The 20,440-nt window shown below is 44.2% G+C and overlaps 1 protein-coding gene across 2 annotated transcripts in view; it reads left to right on the top strand.

Moving 5' to 3' along the window:
• Window positions 1-18,271, top strand: part of LOC118936269 (voltage-dependent N-type calcium channel subunit alpha-1B) — a 146,754-nt gene extending 128,483 nt beyond the window's left edge. Inside the window, exons 38-49 of one of the 2 annotated variants that reach the window (XM_090190400.1) lie at window positions 72-199; window positions 489-585; window positions 3,280-3,385; window positions 4,158-4,265; window positions 9,043-9,170; window positions 9,376-9,617; window positions 9,816-9,951; window positions 10,275-10,391; window positions 11,965-12,003; window positions 12,946-13,147; window positions 13,909-14,129; window positions 14,681-18,271. In XM_090190400.1, the coding sequence (XP_090046526.1) occupies window positions 72-199; window positions 489-585; window positions 3,280-3,385; window positions 4,158-4,265; window positions 9,043-9,170; window positions 9,376-9,617; window positions 9,816-9,951; window positions 10,275-10,391; window positions 11,965-12,003; window positions 12,946-13,147; window positions 13,909-14,129; window positions 14,681-15,253 (2,097 nt within the window). In that variant the 3' untranslated portion in view covers window positions 15,254-18,271. Of the gene's footprint in view, window positions 1-71; window positions 200-488; window positions 586-1,461; window positions 1,559-3,279; window positions 3,386-4,157; window positions 4,266-9,042; window positions 9,171-9,375; window positions 9,618-9,815; window positions 9,952-10,274; window positions 10,392-11,964; window positions 12,004-12,945; window positions 13,148-13,908; window positions 14,130-14,680 lie in introns of both variants that reach the window. The other variant, XM_090190399.1, reaches the window with a different exon arrangement.
• Window positions 18,272-20,440: the final 2,169 nt, after the last annotated feature.

Here is a 20,440-nt window from a genome sequence, read left to right as displayed (position 1 = left end):
GGACTAGGAGTTAGTGTTGTGCCAGCATACTGTGTCTATTCCCATAAATCCTTGTGAATTGTATCTTCCAGATGCTCAATCTGTTTGTGGCTGTCATCATGGATAACTTTGAGTACCTGACTCGAGACTCGTCTATACTGGGGCCTCATCATCTGGATGAGTTCATCCGTGTTTGGGCTGAGTACGACCCTGCTGCCTGGTATGTGTCCCTCTCCCTCCCTCCCTTCAGCCATCTGGCTGGCTGGTGCTCCTACTGTGCCTCTATGCCCAGTCAGAGAGATATCTAGTATTACAGCTGCTAGTATGGAGGGGACTGCCTAATCCCTGCCTGATACTTTGTGACTTGCTGACAATCCTCCATGTAGTGTCATGTAGAGGGTACGGTATGGTAGCATACCTCCTAGTACCCTGTCAGCCCTCTGATGATCATTGTTCTCTTGAAGCTGTCCTGAAGTTGTTGTTTTTATATCTGCTTGTTCTTTTTGCAGCGGACGGATTCGCTATAACGATATGTACAACTTGTTACGAATTATCTCACCCCCTCTTGGCTTAGGGAAGAACTGCCCTAATAGGGTAGCGTACAAGGTTAGCAACCCCAGAACATTTCCTCCACTAGGGTGCTTTGTGTTCCTATGCCAAGAGACTTAAGTGAATGGCTGTGCACCAATGACTCGCCTACACACTAGCACCCGCCCTTCCAGACTGACTGGCTTTGGTTAATGATGCCAGACTGGAAACAAAGCTTTCAAAGCCATGTTAAACCCCAACTGTACCTGACATTGGAATCCCTATGTAATGCTTACTTTCTATATGATGTGTCGAGGTATGCAGTGAACACATTCTGGTTGGCACCTGTTCCGTCTCCTATCTATGTACAGTTAGATTAAACATTACGTTTGGATGTTTAGTCCTAAATTGATTCAGATCATGAACACGTCTGAATCGGATCAACGTCTTTACGTACTGTAATGTGTTTTGGGGATCCTAGACGTAAAAGTTGTAAAGAGAAAGGAGGGCTTTAATTCATTGAGATTTTTAAAAAAGTCTGGCATTGAAACCTTTGTTTCCGTGCTTCTGGTGAACCCTCCCTGGATGTCTCTCAGCATGCAGAAGCCGTCATCCACACTACGTACAATGCTGTCGTTCTCTCCCCATCAGCATCCTGTGTGTTCTTCTTCTCACTCTTCCAGACTCACTCTTCCATCCCATGTCTCCCCTCAGGGATCTGAGCAGCTCACTTCCTCCTGAGCTGAGTTCACCACCGCACCGATGCATCCCTGGTCCACCGTGGCCAAAGATGGCATCCATCTCCATGTCGCTACTGGAAATCTAAATAACACAGATTTCTGTTTTTGTTTTTTCCTATTCATTTTGGTTTCTTAAAAAAACAACATTTTGTTCCTTTCCTCCTCTAACTTTCCATCCTTCTTTATTTGGCTTTTTGTTTCCTACTCTGTGAAGTGGCCGTATCAAGTACCTTGATATGTATCAGATGCTCCTCCACATGTCCCCACCCTTAGGTTTGGGAAAGAAATGTCCGCCAAGAGTCGCCTACAAGGTAGCCACTCCCTCTGCTCGACCTGTCTTCCCATTGGCTTGACCTCCAGCCAATCTCTGTGCTCTGCAGTGTTCCCTTGTTTCTTTAGTTTGTTTTGCTAACGCTCTGATCTCTTTGGTGTAGCCCCTTCCCTCCCCTTCTTTTTTTGGGCATAGCTACTTTATTTGGAGCAAGCTCAGCCTGTGAGGTGATGTCCACTAAGGCGGAGAGATAGACCATGAGACGCATACGGTATCCCCACTATGTGAAAACGTGTTACTAAGTATTTAGTAACATTTACGGTAGTGGGTGTCAAATTCCTTAGGATAATAAATACATAATAGGTTTTCATATAATCCCGTCTCTGTAATTGAAAGGGCAACCACCACTTTCAAACCTCATGTTATTATCTCCAGCACAATACCACTGTCTACATATGTGAAAACGCCACATTTCTACTTTCTGTAGAAAAATATATAAAGTTAAAAAATTCTACCTGATGACATCATCATTTTAAAAATAGTGATTTTCAAATTTGCGGTGACATGGGGAGGAAGAAAATACCCTCCGTCTGGCAAGAAACTTGCTACAAGTTGAGAAAATGACAGTTTTTGGGGAACTTTCTTCTTATCTTTTTAACCACAGATCACAGAAACACGGCGTTTTCACCTATGTAGAACTGGTATGGTGCTGGAGATGGTGATTATGATGTTGAAAAGTGTCGGAATTGTCCTTTAATACATCCAACACAGCAGGCATGCGCAGATTAATTCATGGAAGAATATTTCGATTTAATTCTACAATACACACATATTCGACCAATCCAGGACTGTCCCCAGATTTAAATCCTTTACCAATCAATCTGTTTTCTAGGAAAGGGGTTTAGTATTGCTCTCCCTTACCTTATCTCAGTCTATCCCTGAGTTTACCCACTAGGGGTTTTTCGGTTTTGTGGGCCAGTGTGTGTGGCTTCTGTTGCTTTCCTGTGTGAGAAAAATGTGTGCTTTACTCTCTGTCTTTCTATCTTTCATTCTCTCTCATCCTGTCTTTCACCTCTACTTTCTCTTTATGGATTTGTGTGCACATGTATGTGTGTGTGTCTCACCCCTCCCCTCCTCTCCTCTCTCATTCTGACTTCTGTCGTACTTTTGCACCGCAACTGATAGTAGGGGAATGCTTTTTGTGTTCAGGGGAGCTCAACTCTACCACAATAGCTTAAACATCAAACATAGTGCTCTGTATGCATATAGTGGTGTAGATGTCATCTCTTTTGATAAGCAGTTCAGGTTATTTGGAATGGACTGTGTGTGACACATGCTTTTTCTGTCGATGCCAGGCATTGGTTCTCAAGATGTTTATGACTTGAGCAGCGTCATACCTTTTTACCTCAGTTTGATTGTTGGTATAGCAACCACAGAGTGGAGCTCCTGAGATCTTTGAGGCACTTCCATGGTTATGCGTACATGCCCTTTCTCACTTTTATTTCGATCAATGTCAGTCTTGCACCGGTGCACTTTGACTTGCAGCATAGTGCGTACTGTAGCCAATAGCAGTGAATGTGAATGTTTAGTTTGTCTCCTCTTTGTACTCGTTGAGAAAGCTTTTTGTGTGCTGTAGGGGCCTCTGTGAATATTACCAGCAGCACACAGACTGGTTTCTCCTGATTGGCTGATGGTCTGGATGAAGTGTTAACAGTAGAAGTGTGTTTCTAACCTCCTCCTCCGTCCACACATTCTCTCCAGCGGCTAGTCAAGATGAACATGCCCATCGCTGATGACAACACAGTCCACTTTACCTCCACTCTCATGGCCCTGATCCGCACGGCCCTGGAGATCAAACTGTCCTCAGGTGAGACCGCCCTTCTCTCTCTCCCTATCCTCTGCCCCCGCCCATGTCCCCCCTTCCCTGTCCCCTCTCCCCCCTACCCTGTCCCCTTTCCCTCCTACCCATGTCCCCTCTCCCCCCTACCCATGTCCCCTCTCCCCCCACCCTGTCCTCTCTCCCCCCCACTCTGTCCCCTCTCCACCCCTGTGTGATACATGATAGGCTAGGTGCATACCTATCATGAGGCCGACTTGATGACTCAAGCAAAAGCAACAAACACTAGTTGTAAATGTTAGATTTAGCCATCCATCACGTTGTCCTCACAGACAGACAGACAGACAGACAGACAGACAGACAGACAGACAGACAGACAGACAGACAGACAGACAGACAGACAGACAGAGACAGACAGACAGACAGACAGACAGACAGATGTTGTGATGTCCCCTGGATGCGTAGCAGGGACGGGACATATGCTGCTTGTTTGTTGCTTACAGAAGGTTTGCATTAGTAGATATGGGTCCCATTTGGTCTCATTAGGCTGCTCTGTGGTGGGTCTTGTGTTTAGGGCCTGTGCTGCGTAGTTGAATGACGTCACAGTGCAGTATGCTTTTCTCTAGCTTCACTGCTCACTGCCGCTTTCAATAAGTTATTCTCTCTCTGGTTCACCTCCACAATGACTCTGCAAGCTCATGTTTACTTTTCTGTCTTTATCTTTTGTTGCTATACTTAAATTAGATAATTGTGTGTATTTGATGCAGGAATATTCTATTTTCTCTTGCGATCTTCTCCTTAGGGATGGTTGCCCAGCGTCTTTCTGATGCTGAACTGAAGAAAGAGCTCTCTACAGTTTGGCCAAGCCTTTCACAGAAGACTATGGATCTGTTGGTTACACCACACAAACGTAAGCACCTCTGCACGGCAGTCCTCTCGGCTCCTTGCTTCATGTCACTGATATATTTCATCTTTACAAGAAGGATACCTGGACTGTCTGTGATTCTGTTTATGCCACATCTTAAAGTGGCAAGCCCCAGACTCCTCACTCTGAAACAACATAAAAAATGTGTAGTAATTTAGCAGACACTCTTATCCAAAGCGACTTACAATTAGTGCATTCATCTTAAGATAGCTAGATGAGCCAACAACACATCACAATCGAATCAAGTACATTTTCCTGTGAGAGTCATTTAAGATAATCTTCAAAGAGGTAGGGTTTCAGATGTTTTCGGGAGATGGGCAGGTCCTGACTTTAGGGGGAGGCTTTTTCCGCCATTGGGGTGCCAGGACAGAGAAGAAGTTTGACTGGGCTGAGTAGGGGTGGGAGGGCCAAGAGACCAGAAGTGGTGGAACGTGCTCGGGTTGGGATGTAGGGTTTGAGCATAGCCTGAAGGTAAGGGGGTGCAGTTCCCCTTGCTGCTCCGTAGGCAAGTCCCTGGATTAGGACCAGCGCCGCTTCCTGTGTGAGGACAGATTGTACGCTACCAATGTTGCAGAACATGAATCTGCAGGAGAGAGTCACTACTTTGATGTGTGCAGAGAATGACAGGGTGTTATCCAGGGTCATGCCAAGGTACTTTGCACTCTGGGAGGGGAATACCGTGGAGTTGTCAACCATGATGGAGAGTTCTGGGAGTGGGCAGGCCTTTCCCGGGAGGAAGAGTAGTTCCGTTTTGTCGAAGTTGAGTTTGAGGTGGTGGGGATTTAATCTGGAGAGAGAGGGGAGAGTGATGTCAAGGCGTAGGGTAGTTCTGTGTGACTGGGAACAGTGGACTCAGTAGGCCGAGTGAAAGAGGAGCAGATGTCTTCAACCTTTTTTCAAAGTGGTTGACAAAGTCATCTGCAGAGAGGGAGGAGGGAGGGGATGAGGATTAAGGATGAAGAAGAAAGAGTTTCCTAGGGTTGGAGGCAGAAGCTTGACATTTAGAGTGATAGAAGGTAGCTTTAGCAGCGGTTACAGAGGAAGAAAAGGTAGATAAGAGGGACAAGAGACCAGAAGTGGTGGAACGTGCTCAGGTTGGGATGTAGGGTTTGAGCATAGCCTGAAGGTAAGGAGGTGCAGTTCCCCTTGCTGCTCCGTAGGCAAGTCCCTGGATTAGGACCAGCGCCGCTTCCTGTGTGAGGACAGGTTGTACGCTACCAATGTTGCAGAACATGAATCTGCAGGATGATAGGTCCTCCAGAAGCTTAGTTTTCCTCCATTTCTGCTCAGCTGCTCGTAGCCCTGTTCTGTTAGCACGCAGTGAGTGACTCAGCCATGAAGCGGGAGAGAAAGGTAGGGCTGGCTGGGAGGAAAGGGGACAGTGAGTCAAAGTATGCAGAAAGGGAGGGAGAGTAGGGTCGAAGATGCAGAGTCAGGTGACAGGAGGGAGAATGATTTAGCATAAGGAAGAGAGAAGATGCGGCAGCACATGACCATCTGGGTAGGGGCTGAGTCTGTGGGGTTGGAGGAGAGATGGAGAGAAAAGGAAACAAAGTAGTGATTAGAGACATGAAGGGGGGTTGCAGTGAGATTAGTAGGTGAACAGCCTCTAGTGGAGATGAGGTCATGCATATTGCCGGCCTTGTGAGTGGGACGTGACTGAGAAAGGGCGAGGTCAAAAGAGAAAAGGAGTGGAAAGAAATGTATTGAAGCTGAAGGTTAAAGTCGCCCAGTATAATGAGTGGTGAGCCATCCTCAGAACATGTACTTATCAAGGTGTCAAGCTCATTGAGGAACTCTCCAAGGGCACCTGTTGGGTGATAGATGACATCAATGTTAAGCTTGAGTGGAGCAGTGACAGCATGGAATTCAAATGAGGAGATCAACAGGTGAGAGAGGAGAGAAGAGAAAATCTCCACTTGGGAGAAATGAGTAGTGTGCCACCACTGCGACGACCAGATGTTCTCGGACTATGAGAGAACATATAGTCAGATGAAGTAGCTGGAGTAGCAGTGGTGTCTGGGGAAATCCATGTCTCTGTCAGGGCCAAAAAGTGTAGGGACTGAAGGGGAACATACACTACGGGTCAAAAGTTTTAGAACATCTACTCATTCAATTGTTTTTCTTTATTTGGACTATTTTCTACACTGTAGAATGATAGTGAAGACATCAAAACTATGAAATAACACATATGGAATCATGTAGTAACCAAAAAAGTGTTAACCTCCACCTCGCCAACAGCCTGTGAAATTGCAGGGCGCCAAATTCAAAACAACAGAAATCTCATAATTAAAATTCCTCAACCATACAAGTATTTTACACCATTTTAAAGAAACACTTCTCGTTAATCCAACCACAGTGTCCGATTTCAGAAAGGCTTTTCGGCGAAAGCAGAACATATCATTATGTTAGGTCAGCAACTAGTCACAGAAAGCATTCAGCCATTTTCCAACCAAAGAGAGGTGTCACAAAAAGCAGAAATATAGATCAAATGAATCACTAACCATCGACGATCTTCATCAGATTACACTCACAGGACTCAATGTTATACAATACATGTATGTTTTGTTCGATCAAGTTCATATTTATATCCAAAAACCTCAGTTTACATTGGTGCCATGTTCTGAAATGCCTCCAAAACATCCGGAGAAATTGCAGAGAGCCACATCAAATAAGAGAAATACTCATCATAAACTTTGATGAAAGATACATGTTTTTCATAGAATTAAAGATAAACTTGTTCTTAAAGCAACTGCTGTGTCAGATTTCAAAAAAGCTTTACGTCAAAAGCACAATATTCAATAATCTGAGTTGTGGAGTCAACAAAAGTCATAAATAGCATTTAAATCTTCACTTACCTTTGCTGATCTTCGCCGGAATGCACTCCCAGGACTCCCACTTCTACAAGAAATGTTTGTTTTGTTCGATTACATCCATATTTATGTCCAAATACCTTTTGTTCGTGCGTTTAGTTCACTATTCCAAAGGCACAATGTGCGAGTGCAAAATCCAGACGAAAAGTCAAAAAAGTTCCATTACCGTTTGTATAAACATGTCAGACGATGTTTACAATCAATCCTTAGGGTATTTTTATAATAAATCTTCAATAATATTCCAACTGGACAATAACGTATTCATTGCAGAGGAAAAAGAAGGAACGGCGCGCCCGCGTGACCGCGCAGTAAACAACTGGTTGGCCACAGCCTAGTCCACTTGTTGAAACAGCTCTTATTAGACCCCCTTCCACAATAGAATCCTCAAACAACGTTCTAAAGACTGTTGACATCTGCTGGAAGCATTGGGAAGTGCAATCTGGCCCCATAGACACAGCATATTGGATAGGCAATCACTTAAATGAAACTACAAACCTCAGATTTCCCACTTCCTGGTTGGATTTGTCTCAGGTTTTAGCCTGCCATATGAGTTCTGTTATACTCAAAGCACACTTTGCGATTATGTTAGCCACAGAAACCCACACTGCCATTTTCCAGCCAAGGAGAGTGTCACAAAAGTCAGAAATAGCATTAAAATGTATCACTCACCTTTCATGATCTTCATCTGGTGGCACTCCCAGGTCTCCATTTTAGACAATAAATGTTTGTTTTGTTTGATAATGTCCCTCTTTATGACCAAAAACCTCCTTTTTGTTTGCGCGTTTTGTCCACTAATCCGAATGCTCAAAGCGCATGCACTAAGTCCAGACAAAAAGTTTTTAAAAAGTACAATAAAAGTTAGTAGAAACATGCCAAACGATGTTTAAAATCAATCCTCCGGTTGTTTTTGTCAGAAATAATAAATAATATTTCAACCGGACAAAAGCTTTGTCAATAGAAAAAGAGAAACACGAAAGGCATGTTCCCGATCAGGCGCATGGCTGATGTCTGGAAATTTCCGCTGGCCACTGATTGAAAGTGCTGTATCTCCCTCATTTTTCAGGGTAAAAGCCTGAAACAATGCCTAAAGACTGGCCACATGTAGAAGAAGCCACAGAGCTCGTGAACTGGGTCCTAAGTCTTTGTATGGTGGATAGGCTTTCAATGGAAAAACAGCCTTTCAAAATAATAGTACCTCCTGGTTGGATTTTCCTCTGGTTTTCACCTGCCATATCAGTTCTGTTATACTCACAGACATTATTTTAACAGTTTTGGAAACTTGAGTGTTTTCTATCCAAATCGACTAATTACATGCATATCCTATCTTCTGGGCCTGAGTAGCAGGCAGTTTAATTTGGGCACGCTTTTCATCCAAAATTCCGAATGCTGCCCCCTACCCTAGTGAAGTTAACTAGGCTACTAGGTAAAAGACAGAAGAAATTCAATTGCCCTAGCAAGACAATACTAACAGCTTCTAATTTAATCAAAAAATATACTTGCTGCTCTTGTAAGAGTTGATCCCCTTCCAAACTGTAGATGACACACAGGTTGCCATAACATGTAGGACCTTTGCTCTCACTTGGCTGTCAGTTAAGATTCCAGTCATCTGCTTTGTCTCCACTGACATCTTGTGGCAGGATCTAAGCATCTCACCTGAGAACAATGGCATTTTAAACAGATACTTCTTCTCTCCTTCTGTCAAGCCTGGCATGCAGCACTTTTCTTCAAACAGCTAAATCCCTCTTTGTTTCAAGTGATACCTTTGGTTCGGCTGAATAGTATTAGCGATAAACTGGCATCAGAGAGTTTGGATGAGACCAATACAGATGGATGAGATAATGGAGAAGTCAGAGGTTTTCATCAACCACTTCCCTGTGTACCTCTCTCAGCCAATGAGCTTACTGTTGGGAAGGTGTATGCAGCCCTGATGATCTTTGACTACTACAAGCAGAACCGAGCCAAGAGGCTCAAGGAGCAGCAACAGCAGCAACAGCAACAGAATGCTGCCGGCTCCCAGGTATCACACACACACACACACACTATTGCTGATGCCCAGGAGGCATAAATTTCACCCCTGGATGAACATTTTTCAAACATCTCCTAACAAAACCAATATGACTCACATTTCCAGAATTTGAATTGACTATATTCTGGAGGCAGAGACCTGGATCAATATTGTGCATGTTCAGTATGTTGAGCATCTTGCTGTCTTTCATCCACAGGGTAAGGTGGGGGCTCTGTTTAAACCAATACTGCCCCTGACTTACAAGCAGGAGAAAGAGAAGGAGAAGGCCATCAACAACATGGAGCCTCCCTGTGAACTTCTTCCTCAGCCCCAGCCTCAGGCCCTACCTAGACCCAGCTCCACCCTGCTAAACAACATGGAGCCTCCCTGTGAACTACTTCCTCAGCCTCAGGCCCTACCTAGACCCAGCTCCACCCTGCTCAACAACGGAGGCACACTGTGAGTTCACTAGCATTCGGGGAGTGTCTCAAACAATCCCGATTTTTAGGGGGTTGTAACTGTGTTTTGCCTTTGACAAAGACTTGTGGCAAAGCCGTGACGTTAACATCAAAGACAATACAAAACGATTTTAATTTACAATCAGTTAGTCATTGTATGACGACTAACGTCTACATTTATTTATGATTAACAATTCAGGCCAGGCCATGATGGCACCATGAAAGGATCGTCCTCCTGGGTGTCAGAGAAGTCTAGAGAGGTCCACAGACCCAGGAATAAGACACCTGTCCAAAGGGGCCAGTCTGAAGATGTCCCAAACACAACCCTTCCCCAGGTACTGTAGCCATTCCAGACTGCCCTCTGCTGTATTACAGACACATGAACATCATGGCCTTCGCACACATGAACATCATGGCCTTCGCACACGTGAACATCATGGCCTTCGCACACATGAACATTATGGCCTGCGACCTGCGTTTTCTCTCCTGATGTATCTGTTCCTAGTACTTAACTTGACTGGATATACTTATCTGTATGCAAGCATGTATCTCTCTCTCTCTGTGTGTGTGTGTGTGTGTGTGTGTGTGTGTGTGTGTGTGTGTGTGTGTGTGTGTGTGCGCATGCGTCGTGCTTATGTGTGTGTGTTATGTCCTCCAGGAGTCAGTGGAGATGAGGAAGATGGACACCAGTGACAGCACAGTGCCTGGTCCTGGGTCTGGACTGGAGAGCCAGGGGAGGGCTGTATCCATGCCCCGCCTCAACGCAGAGCTACAGGTAAAGACACCCTAAAACATACACATCATTTGTGAAGCATAGCAGATGGATGCGGCATGCCATTACTAAACTATATTGGAGAAAGCGTGGTTGCATTTGTTACACATCAGTGGCTATACTGCGGGCAGATTACTATGGTCAGGTGGCTATCTTTATGAGGGGTTCAATTTCAGCCAATATTACTGCAGTATAACTGCTGAAAAATAACAAAAATGAATCCTTCAATTCGTCCCAAGAAATATAATCAGCTCCTCATTTCCTGAGTGATATTTATGTTGATCGATTGTTGCATTTAAGTGCATTCCTTTCAGAGGCCAATTAGAATAGATGTGTGTTGATCCTACTTTTAGTGCACAGAAGAAGTCCTGAATAATTTGATTAGAGCCTGGAAGACCGCCAACTATTTGTCCTGTATCGTTTTTCCTCTGCTGCCAACAGAAGGAAATACAAAAATTATAGTGGCTCAAAATGGTTGTGGGTAGAAAATGAAAGGGGTGATCCCTCATGCATTCAGGGAGGAAGAGAGTAATCATGTTACTATAAGATAGAGAATGTAAAGAGGGGGATAAATTGGATGAGAGGAGAGGGAGATTGCTTCGTGACCTGCTGTCTACTTTTTCTCACTTTTTCTAACGAGGGCAGGAAATCCTTCAACAAAGACAATTAGAGTTGGCCTTTCTGAGATGGCTTGCTATCGTTAGAGTGAAATGGGGAGGCACGTAGTCTGAACTCTACCCTGAAACAGACTGATGGATTTCACTCTCTCTCCGGCTTGGTTTTCCATCGCTTAATTAAATGTTTTCCCTTTTTGGGGTAATGCCTCATTTCCCACTCCCTGGCGATGCCAGACAGGATCAGGGCGTAAAATCTCCCAGCCAGCCTGCCTCCACCTCCTCAACATCCTCTTTGTGCAGTATTGACATGTGACACCCAGGGCCGACATGAACCCTCACCTGAATCCCAGTGAGAAGCTAAGCCCAAATCTCTTTAAACTGGAGTGCCGGATGATAAGAGGCAATAGATGTTGATTTAGTGGTTTCAGCACCTCTTAATATGGATGAAACCTTTTTGATTCCCTAGGGGCAGCTCTACCCCATAGACTTTCCCTCTGCTAGATCAGAAGCTTGACTCACAAGAACAAAAGCTAAAGAGCCAGATATGTTTTCTAGGATATCTTAGTATTCATGGTCTAGGAATCTAGGCTAGAGATGGGGGCATTGAGTATCACAAGACATGAAGACCAGTTCTGTCTGATTGGAATGGGTAATTCTGTCTTATTACCAGGTGCTGAAACACAATGAGATATAACCGGTTTACCCTTTCTATAAAAAGGTGTGCTGAACGGCAAATGCCCTCAGTGGCCCTTCAATCATAATTATGTCATATTTACAAAGGGATGACTACTTTTTAATAAGCATGTAATAACACCACTGTTATTTTCCTGCTACTTCTCCACTATTCTTTGTCTTAAATGTTCAATGTTACCCTCTCCGTCTCCACCTCGTTTTCTCTCCTGTCTCTTTGGCTTGATGCCTTCCGATGATCCTCCTCCTGGTTCTCCGCTGTGTGACAGAGGAGCCAGTCACGCCACTCCCCGGGGACCCTGCTGGCCGTATGTACCCCTTTCTCCGGTCCCTCAGTATCTCCCCTGCACCACATCTTCTTTGTTTGTTGATCCAAAGTACTAGTATGTCTAAAACGAAATTCTATTTTGTATTATCTAGCCGTGCAGGTGTGTAAAATGCTCGGTCCCGCAAGCATATGCTTCTGCCGTATGGTCCGTGTTTGACACTTGGTCGTACATTAAGAACCCAGTCTACATGTTTTCTGTTCTGTCGTATACAATATGGGAGATATACCGAGTGATTTTAAGATAAGAGTTAAGCTCGGTGTAAAACTTGAAATCAAAGGCCTAGCCAGGTGAAGTGCATCTCATAGAGGAGGCTTTTCCTTTCATCATTCTACGGGGACTGAACAACACTCATTAAAACACATCTGCCCACTCCAACCTGCTCTTAGATACCAAGCCTATGGAATTGGTAAGTAGTAAACTAGTGATCAGATGGAGCTGTTTTGAAGAGAGAAAGGGTCTGCTGCTACAGGTGGAAGCATTGCTTCTGTTTCCCCTTTTATGCTCTTATCCACAAGCACCAACTAAGACTTAGGGAAATTGGTAGCCGTGTCTATGGTTTTACCAACAGCAATCTATCTAGGTGACTATATTTGTTGAGGACCATGTGAGTCGTATGTTTTGCAGCGAGGCTCTGTAGGACAGATGTGTCTCCACCTGGTGGAAATGGTGTTTCACAATGGAGTCGGTGAGGTGCATACGTCTCCTTTATCCCATACGCTCAGTTCTCATTTTCCGATCAGCATTCCAGTTTGATAATCACAATGATGATTACAATTTCCAGCTGGATTACGAGTTCACTTTGAAAACCGATTAGAGAAGAGATCAACATCTGTATAACAGGTCTCGTTTCACTCAGCTTAGCAGCGATGTAAGTTTCCATACACTAGTCAGTGATCCCTCTTCCTCATTGGTTCCACACAGCCTGTTCCTGACTGCAGCCCGATGAAGCGCTCTGCGTCCACCCATGCCCCACAGCGCCCCCAAGAGGCGAACCTGCGTGACTACACCCTGGAGACGCCCAGCATCCAGGAAAGGCCTCACCACCACCACCACCACCGCTGCCACCACCGTAGAGAGAGGGACAAGAAGCAGCGGTCACTCGACAGGACGCCAAGCACCGCTGGTTAGTGCACAAACACCACACACAGACACGCATACACAATGACACACACTACAAGTACACACACACACACATCAAAGATTGTGCTCAATCGTATTCTTGAAACACAGGGTAATATTATTTTTGCCAGCAATGCCAATCGTGTTTTAAATGTGCAATGCTAGGGATCACTTTATCGGTGAGGTTAAAGGGGGTCTTGTTATGTATGTTATATGAGTGCCCACCACCAATACCCTGATCACGAAATGTGGGTGTTTGGACCATGAGAGTGAGAAGCAGACCATAGCCCAGCCAGCTGGGGCTCGTCTATAGAGATCCGCTCTGGGCGCCATGGAGGCATCGTTCAGGCCTGGGTGTTAGAATGGAGCTCTGCAGCTGGCCTTTATCACAAAGATAAAAGGGACTGACAGACATACACACCCAATGACCTGCTAATAATAGGCACCTCTTGTCTTAGCAGGGCAATGCTGGGGAGAGGAGAACTTTAGGGGAGAAAAGCCTTTGGTGTGGTAGTAGTCTGGCCTTTGTGCGTGTTTAAGAATCTTCTCTTTCGGAGTGAGGTATAGACTGGGTTCAATCAGCGGTTGAATGGGGCTTAAGAGGTGAATTGGGGGGGGGGGGTTACAGTAGGTTGAGGCCCGGTTTGAATATAAGGCTAGGGTTAGGGTTAGCTTTAGGCCAAGATTATGGTTAGGGTTATGCCCTTACCCTCAACCCCAACCCTAACCCTGGCCATAACCCTAACCATGGTGTGTATTCCTAAGGTACACCAGGAGACCCGGCTGCAGAGCCCTCGTCTAGAGACAGGGTGCAGGACCGCGGCCGCTCCCATGAGAGGAAGAACCACTCGACGGCGGGGGAGAAGCAGCGGTACTACTCCTGCGATCGCTACGGCAGCAGGGAACACTGCCACACCACCAAGTCTGCCACCACCAGCTGTGCCACCTCCCCCAGCGAGGTGCAAGACCCCAGCATCAACAAGCAGGTGGGAGGGCATTGGTAGGGTAGGATATGGGCAGGGCAGGGCACAGTATGGGTACGGCAGGATATGTCAGGACAAAACATGGCAGGGTATACTGTAGGCTTGGTATGATATGAGCAGAGCATGGGAAGGAATCAGGTACGCAATGAGAATCTGAACAATACACACACTACACATTATCAATAAGTATATGTCTGTCTGGTTTAGTACAGCACCGTGTATTTTGTGTGCAACTCTCTTGATGAGGATCTGTCTGCTTTCTCTTTCTGCCTCGGCTGAAACTCAACTTTCTCTTCTTTCTGCCTTTAGTACAACCACTCATGGCCTTTCAATTCTCTTTCCACTCTTCTTCCTCTTATTCACCATTTTCTGTCCATTTTGTCTGTCTTCTTCTCCTTTCTTTTGCTGCCCTGTCCTCCTTGGTTGTGTCGTCTGTCCTCTCCCACTGTCCTCTCTCTCCTCTCCATCCAATGTTGGTGTCTTTCCCTTCCTTCTGGTGACCATGACCTCATCGTTTTTATTGTTTTAAATTGCTTTGTCCAATTTTCATCTAGGGTAGTGGTTCGGTTAAATGCAGCCCAGTGATGATGACCTCAGGGGCTAGCACACCCAGCCGTGGACGCAGGCAGCTACCCCAGACCCCCCTGACCCCCCGCCCCGGGGTGGCCTACAAGACTGCCAACTCCTCCCCTGTGCACTTTGTGTCTGCCCAGTGTAGCAGTGGCCTGCCCACCCTGAGTCCTGGCCGGCTGAGCCGCGGGCTGTCTGAGCACAACGCCCTGCTGCACAGTGGCTCCTCCCACATCCCCTCCCCTGTCACCCGCATCAGCTCTGAGCCATTCCTGGGTTACAGTCACAGGGAAGCCCAGGGCCAGGGCAGTCTGTACTGCAGCCTCCGGGACGAGCTGCTGAGCCCCTATGCTGCCAGAGCACGCTCCCCTCGGACCGCACAGCCTCAGATGGGGCCGGGGCCCCTCCACCTGCCTCCGCCACCCCAGCAGAGCCATGCGGTGCCCAACGGATACCACTTCACCTTTGGTGGTATTGGCAACGCCAGCCCGGAGTCTGGCTCTGGCGCCAGGGCACCCAGGTACTACCACGAGGCAGATGAGGATGAATGGTGCTAGCATGGCTTTGAACAGATGTTTTTATTGCATTTTTTTAGGAATCGTGATGAGTTTTATCATCTTTTTTTTAAGGATTTAGTTTACACTGTTGCTGTATGTAAAGCTAATGGGAGCCAAGGAAGGGTTGGGATTCATTTGAATGTGAACAAAGCAGCACCGTTTTTAGTAACTGGATGAAAATGAAATTGGATGTGGATTCGGTGAATTGTTGGTAATTGAGTTTGATCCGACTTTGTCTTATGCACTGAAGACAGTGGCATGTTTAATTGAGGGCACTTTTGCTTTGATTCTTTATCAAACTGAATTACTTTAAGAACATCCAACTTAAAAAATGCTTTACCTAGTCTTGATAGTGACCCAAATAGTGACATAAGAAACTCTACTACAGTTACTCACAATAGAGATGGGCAGGCAGCAGGCCTCTTTGCTAACTCTGTGATGAGCAGGGGGACACCCATGTATTGTTTAGTATCTGTAACAACACGCGATAAGGAAGTAGTCCGAGAGATTTATTCAAACTTGAAAGGCACTTGAAAGTAAAACTGCACAACAGCTATTCTACTTTGCTTTGGGACTCTTACCATTCCATGATATAAAGGGATTTACAGTAGCCAAGCCCTTTATATGACATTCCCTTTCTGTCAGAAGATACAGCCTGATCGAATAGAGGGATCGATGTTGTCATTACAGACAGTGATTGTTGATTTGTTACTGTTTACCGTTGCAAATTTCACTACTACTACTTCAGAGAAATGAGGAGAGGAAATGAAATGTGATGGGTTTTATATACAACTATGGTATATGTTATCTTTTCATTGTGTGCATATTTTGTATCTTGTAAAAACAACTTTGTTTATGTAAATTGCTTCAAGTTTGCCATCATTTCAGGTTGAATGTTTCTTACAGACGGTCTGCTTCAGATGTTTAAAACAAAGTGCCTATCCTTTTAGACATGCTGTAGTAAAGATGCAAAGTCAAACCCGTTTCTGTAAAGCGTCAACACTTAAGTAGTTATTTGGTAGTTCTGCAGGAGAGCAAGATGTACAGAAAGCCTTATCTGAGAAACGACAACTTTTCTTCAAGAAAAAGACATGCTTTTTAAATGTACACTATTAATTAACCTATGATTGCTGATCACTTTCACGAGTGATTTTCCTTTTGGTAAATATATTTCATCAATTTGAGTGGGGATGACGAAGGTTGGGGCAAAATCATCGTATGAACACTTAACAAACATGAAAACTGCATTAGTAGCATATAAATCCAGTTAGGAAGACACAATCAGAGTAACACTGCATGTTTAAATCATAAACCTGGTCCACAACAGTTATGAAGATGCAGCAGTGTATAGTCACTTTCCTGGTGAGGTTAGTCAACTGCGAAAGCATCGCAAGCTACCATCTGGTTCAATGCTATAACTGCAGAGTTAGTATAGAACATAAGGAATCTGATGAGAAACAAACAGGGTGCACTTTTTGGATGGATGTGCTTGAGAAGCAGAGATAGATGCAGATCCCTAATGAGTGTATACTCTGAGTCGAGCCCCTGGCACCAGCACACTGTACCCCCCTGTGTCTCCCCATTGGCTCAGACCCCTCTATGTTAAGGTTTTAGCCCGTCAGATATAGCAGATATAGCATAAATATGGTTCACACTTTCTAGCGTTCTATCTACCCAGCCATGGTAACCGATAATGTTGATGGTTCACATCTGCTTCAGATAATATATGGATATTAATACAATATTAAACAAAATTAAATGTGTTTCCCTGGGATGGATAATCTAGTGCTTGGAAGAGTTTCGGTTCTTTTCTATTCTACATTGGTGGTGGAATGTGGCACGGTGTGCTGTTTAAGGGATGCTCTACTCCAGCAAAAGTGTTGCTCAATTACTGATAGTATTGTAGATACAGTAAGCGGGGCCAGGTGTTGCAATGTCTGCACACTCGTCGGGGTTCTGTACTGCATATTTCCCAGAAGCAGGGTTTTGATGACAGAGAAAGTAGGGCTATGCAACAAGAGGACACTACGGTCATATACTTCATCCATATTGTAGCTTTACATGCGGAGATCTCCAGATTCATACTACAGCATGATTGTGACCAAATCTTTATATATATAAAAAAAAACGTTTTCAAACATGTATAAAACATGTATTTTAAAATGCGTACGGCACAACGAGTTGAAGCAGAAATGAAGAGGATATTTAGAAATACAGCAACTTTATATATTTGCATGCATACAATTTACCCACGTTGACGATGTCAAAAGGAACAACTTGTGTCTTAAAAAGTAAGTAAACAATGTCATACTAATGGTTATCTGTTCCATGTTAGGTCACCTAAGAGAGGGGGGGTCAGTCCAGAGGAGGGTGTTCATAAACATTGAATAAACTGTAATGGTAAAAATGATCCACATTCTTGTACAGGTACCTTCAATTATTTCCCCTTGACATGTTGCCGTAGTGGGTCAAAACTGAAACTTATACTATCAGTCTCTTCCTTCATCTCTACGGCCTCTGTACTATTTCAAAAGAAACATATCCACGCCAAAGTCTCTCACAGTTGGTTGCCAAACATTGAACTGTTCCTATTTCTCTCTCTGCATACCAACTGCAGTGTACATGTGGCTGTTTTCTGGAGAAAATCATGTTTGCATGTTCTGATAATGTATGTGCATGTAAAAACTGTAGTACTTTTTTTGATACCATGTATTCATTTCTTGTTCATTTTTATTGATCTTTGATATATATATATACATATACGGTATATATATATATATATATATATATATATAATCTGTGGGGTTTGTTGGAAAAAATTACTTTATATAAAAATAGTATTGAACAATGATGATAGTTCCAGCCATGCAACAGAGATGGAACATTCCTTATTTGGGTCGGAGTTTTTGTTGCCTGATTTATGTTTATTGGCCAGAATTTGAATTCTGCAGTTGTTTCTACATTTACATTTTGTATGAAGCCAAGTTCCTTGAATAAAAAATAAAAAAATGAAACACACAGGCCTCAATATGTATAATAGCTGTAAAATGATTTGTTTATTGAATAAGAGAACAGTTGATGTCCAGTGAAAGTATAAGAGAGGTGTTTGACTTATTAGGATGGGTGAAGGTGTCTGCTGTGCAATAAGTTGTCAATGGCGCAATGTTATTGGTGGGCAGCCTACAGTAGGCGGAGACATTCCCCAAAATAAACAAGGTGGAACATCCCGGTGATGCTCAGGTTGCGGGAAACAGTTGAAGCATCTACTGTCTTGAGACTGCCTAAAACAAGACAGCAATTTACAAACAATGGTACATTTTTAATCATGCGATTAAAAGTAATGAAAGTAATTTGACAACCTAACATAGATATTCGAATGAATTTTGTTTTGTTATTTTTGTTGTCATTGCTGTTGTGTATAAAACGGAACAAGAGCTATGTTATCTCCCATTAAAATTATTGGATTTATCGTAGGCTATTTACTATCATGGAGCCGCTATTAAAGATATTCAAAAGGATACGGGCTCGTACATCGTTAGGAAAGGTAAGGTCGAGGTCATCAATGTATCACACACCTTTCTTCGTTGATTTCATCTCTCTATAATTTTCCATTTGTCGTGACTCGTGAGACTTCAAACTTTTTACGTGAATTGGGTCTCGGCAAATGGTCTCAGCAGGTGTCTGAAGAAAGAATCTCTCCTACAATTTTCAATCATAGAATTAAACATTCTGTGGACAGTTATAAAATGGCCCCTATCTCTGTTCACCAGTTTTGACATTGATATTCACCATGCAGTAATACCATACCCAACCACTTGGAGCAGCTGTTGGTCAGTTTTAGTCAACTACATTTTCACCACAATCAAGGGAAAGGGGGATACCTAGTCAGTTGTACAACTGAATGCATTCAACTGAAATGTGTCTTCCGAATATAACCCAACCCCTCTGACAACCGAACTGGAGGCCTGCCTTAATCAACATCCACGCCTTCGGTGCCCAGGGAACAGTGGCTTAACTGCCTTGCTCAGGGGCAGAAGTACATATATTTTTATTTTGTCACCTCTGGGATTCAATCCAGCAACCTTTCAGTTACTGACCTAACACTCCTACCAAAGCATGTATTAATCGATATCCACATCTTCGGTGCCCGGGGAACAGTGGCTTAACTGCCATAACCCCAAAACGAATGACTCATTAGCCAGCCCTACTCTGTTGTTTATGATTTTGTTTTTATGGAGGACTGATTGGGCTCATTGATTCGAGTTGAAAAATAAATGCTGTGCTCATGGAATAGACCTACACTTTGATACCTTGATAATGTGCAGCTGTTTGAAGGGCAAATCCACAGATGAAATAATAAAAAAACGTGGCCCTGCCTCTGTTTTGGTAGAAAGCTGAGGGATGGGCCTGGAGAAATATAACCACACACAGTGTCACACCCTGATCTGTTTCACCTCTCTTTGTGCTTGTCTCCACCCCCTCCAGGTGTCGCCCATCTTCCTCATTATCCCCAGTGTATTTATACCTGTGTTCTCTGTCTGTTGCCAGTTCGTTTTGTTTCGTCAAGCCTGTCGGCTGTTTTTCCCATGCGCCTTTCTGTTGGTAGTTCCTGTTTTCTAGCTTTCCTGGTATTTGACCATTCTGCCTGCCCTGAGCCTGCCTGTCGAAACTTGAAGCTGTTGACAAATAACAGCTATTCTGTCTTGCCAATGCACAGAAAAAACAGTGAACTGTATATTATCCATGTTGTCGTTCAGCCACGACTCGGTGAAACATAAGACATTACAGTTAATGTCCCATTGGTAAGATAGTCTTGAATAGAGCTCATCCAGTTTATTCTTCAATGTTTGCACGTCGGCCAATTGGACGGATGGTAGAGGCGGGTTACCCACTCGTCAACGAATTCTATCAAGACACCCGGACCTGCGTCCCCTGTATTGGCGTATTTTCTACATGCAAATGAAAGGGACTTGGCCCTGGTCCGGTATCTGTAGTAAATTCTTTGCGTCCAAGAAAAAAATCTTCATCCAGTTCGCTGTTCTGATATCCAGAAGCACTTTTCAGTCATAAGAGATGGTGACAGAAACATTATGTACAAAATAAGTTACAAACAACGTGAAAAACAAACAAAACAGCACATTTGGTTAAAATGGCAGCCATGTCCTCCAGCGCCATTACTAATCACTA

The sequence above is a fragment of the Oncorhynchus mykiss genome, chromosome 11 (genome assembly GCF_057628025.1).
Source record: "Oncorhynchus mykiss isolate SJ-2025 chromosome 11, ASM5762802v1, whole genome shotgun sequence".
Classification (NCBI taxonomy): Eukaryota; Metazoa; Chordata; class Actinopteri; order Salmoniformes; family Salmonidae; genus Oncorhynchus; species Oncorhynchus mykiss.
This window is presented reverse-complemented; position numbering and strand designations above follow the sequence as displayed.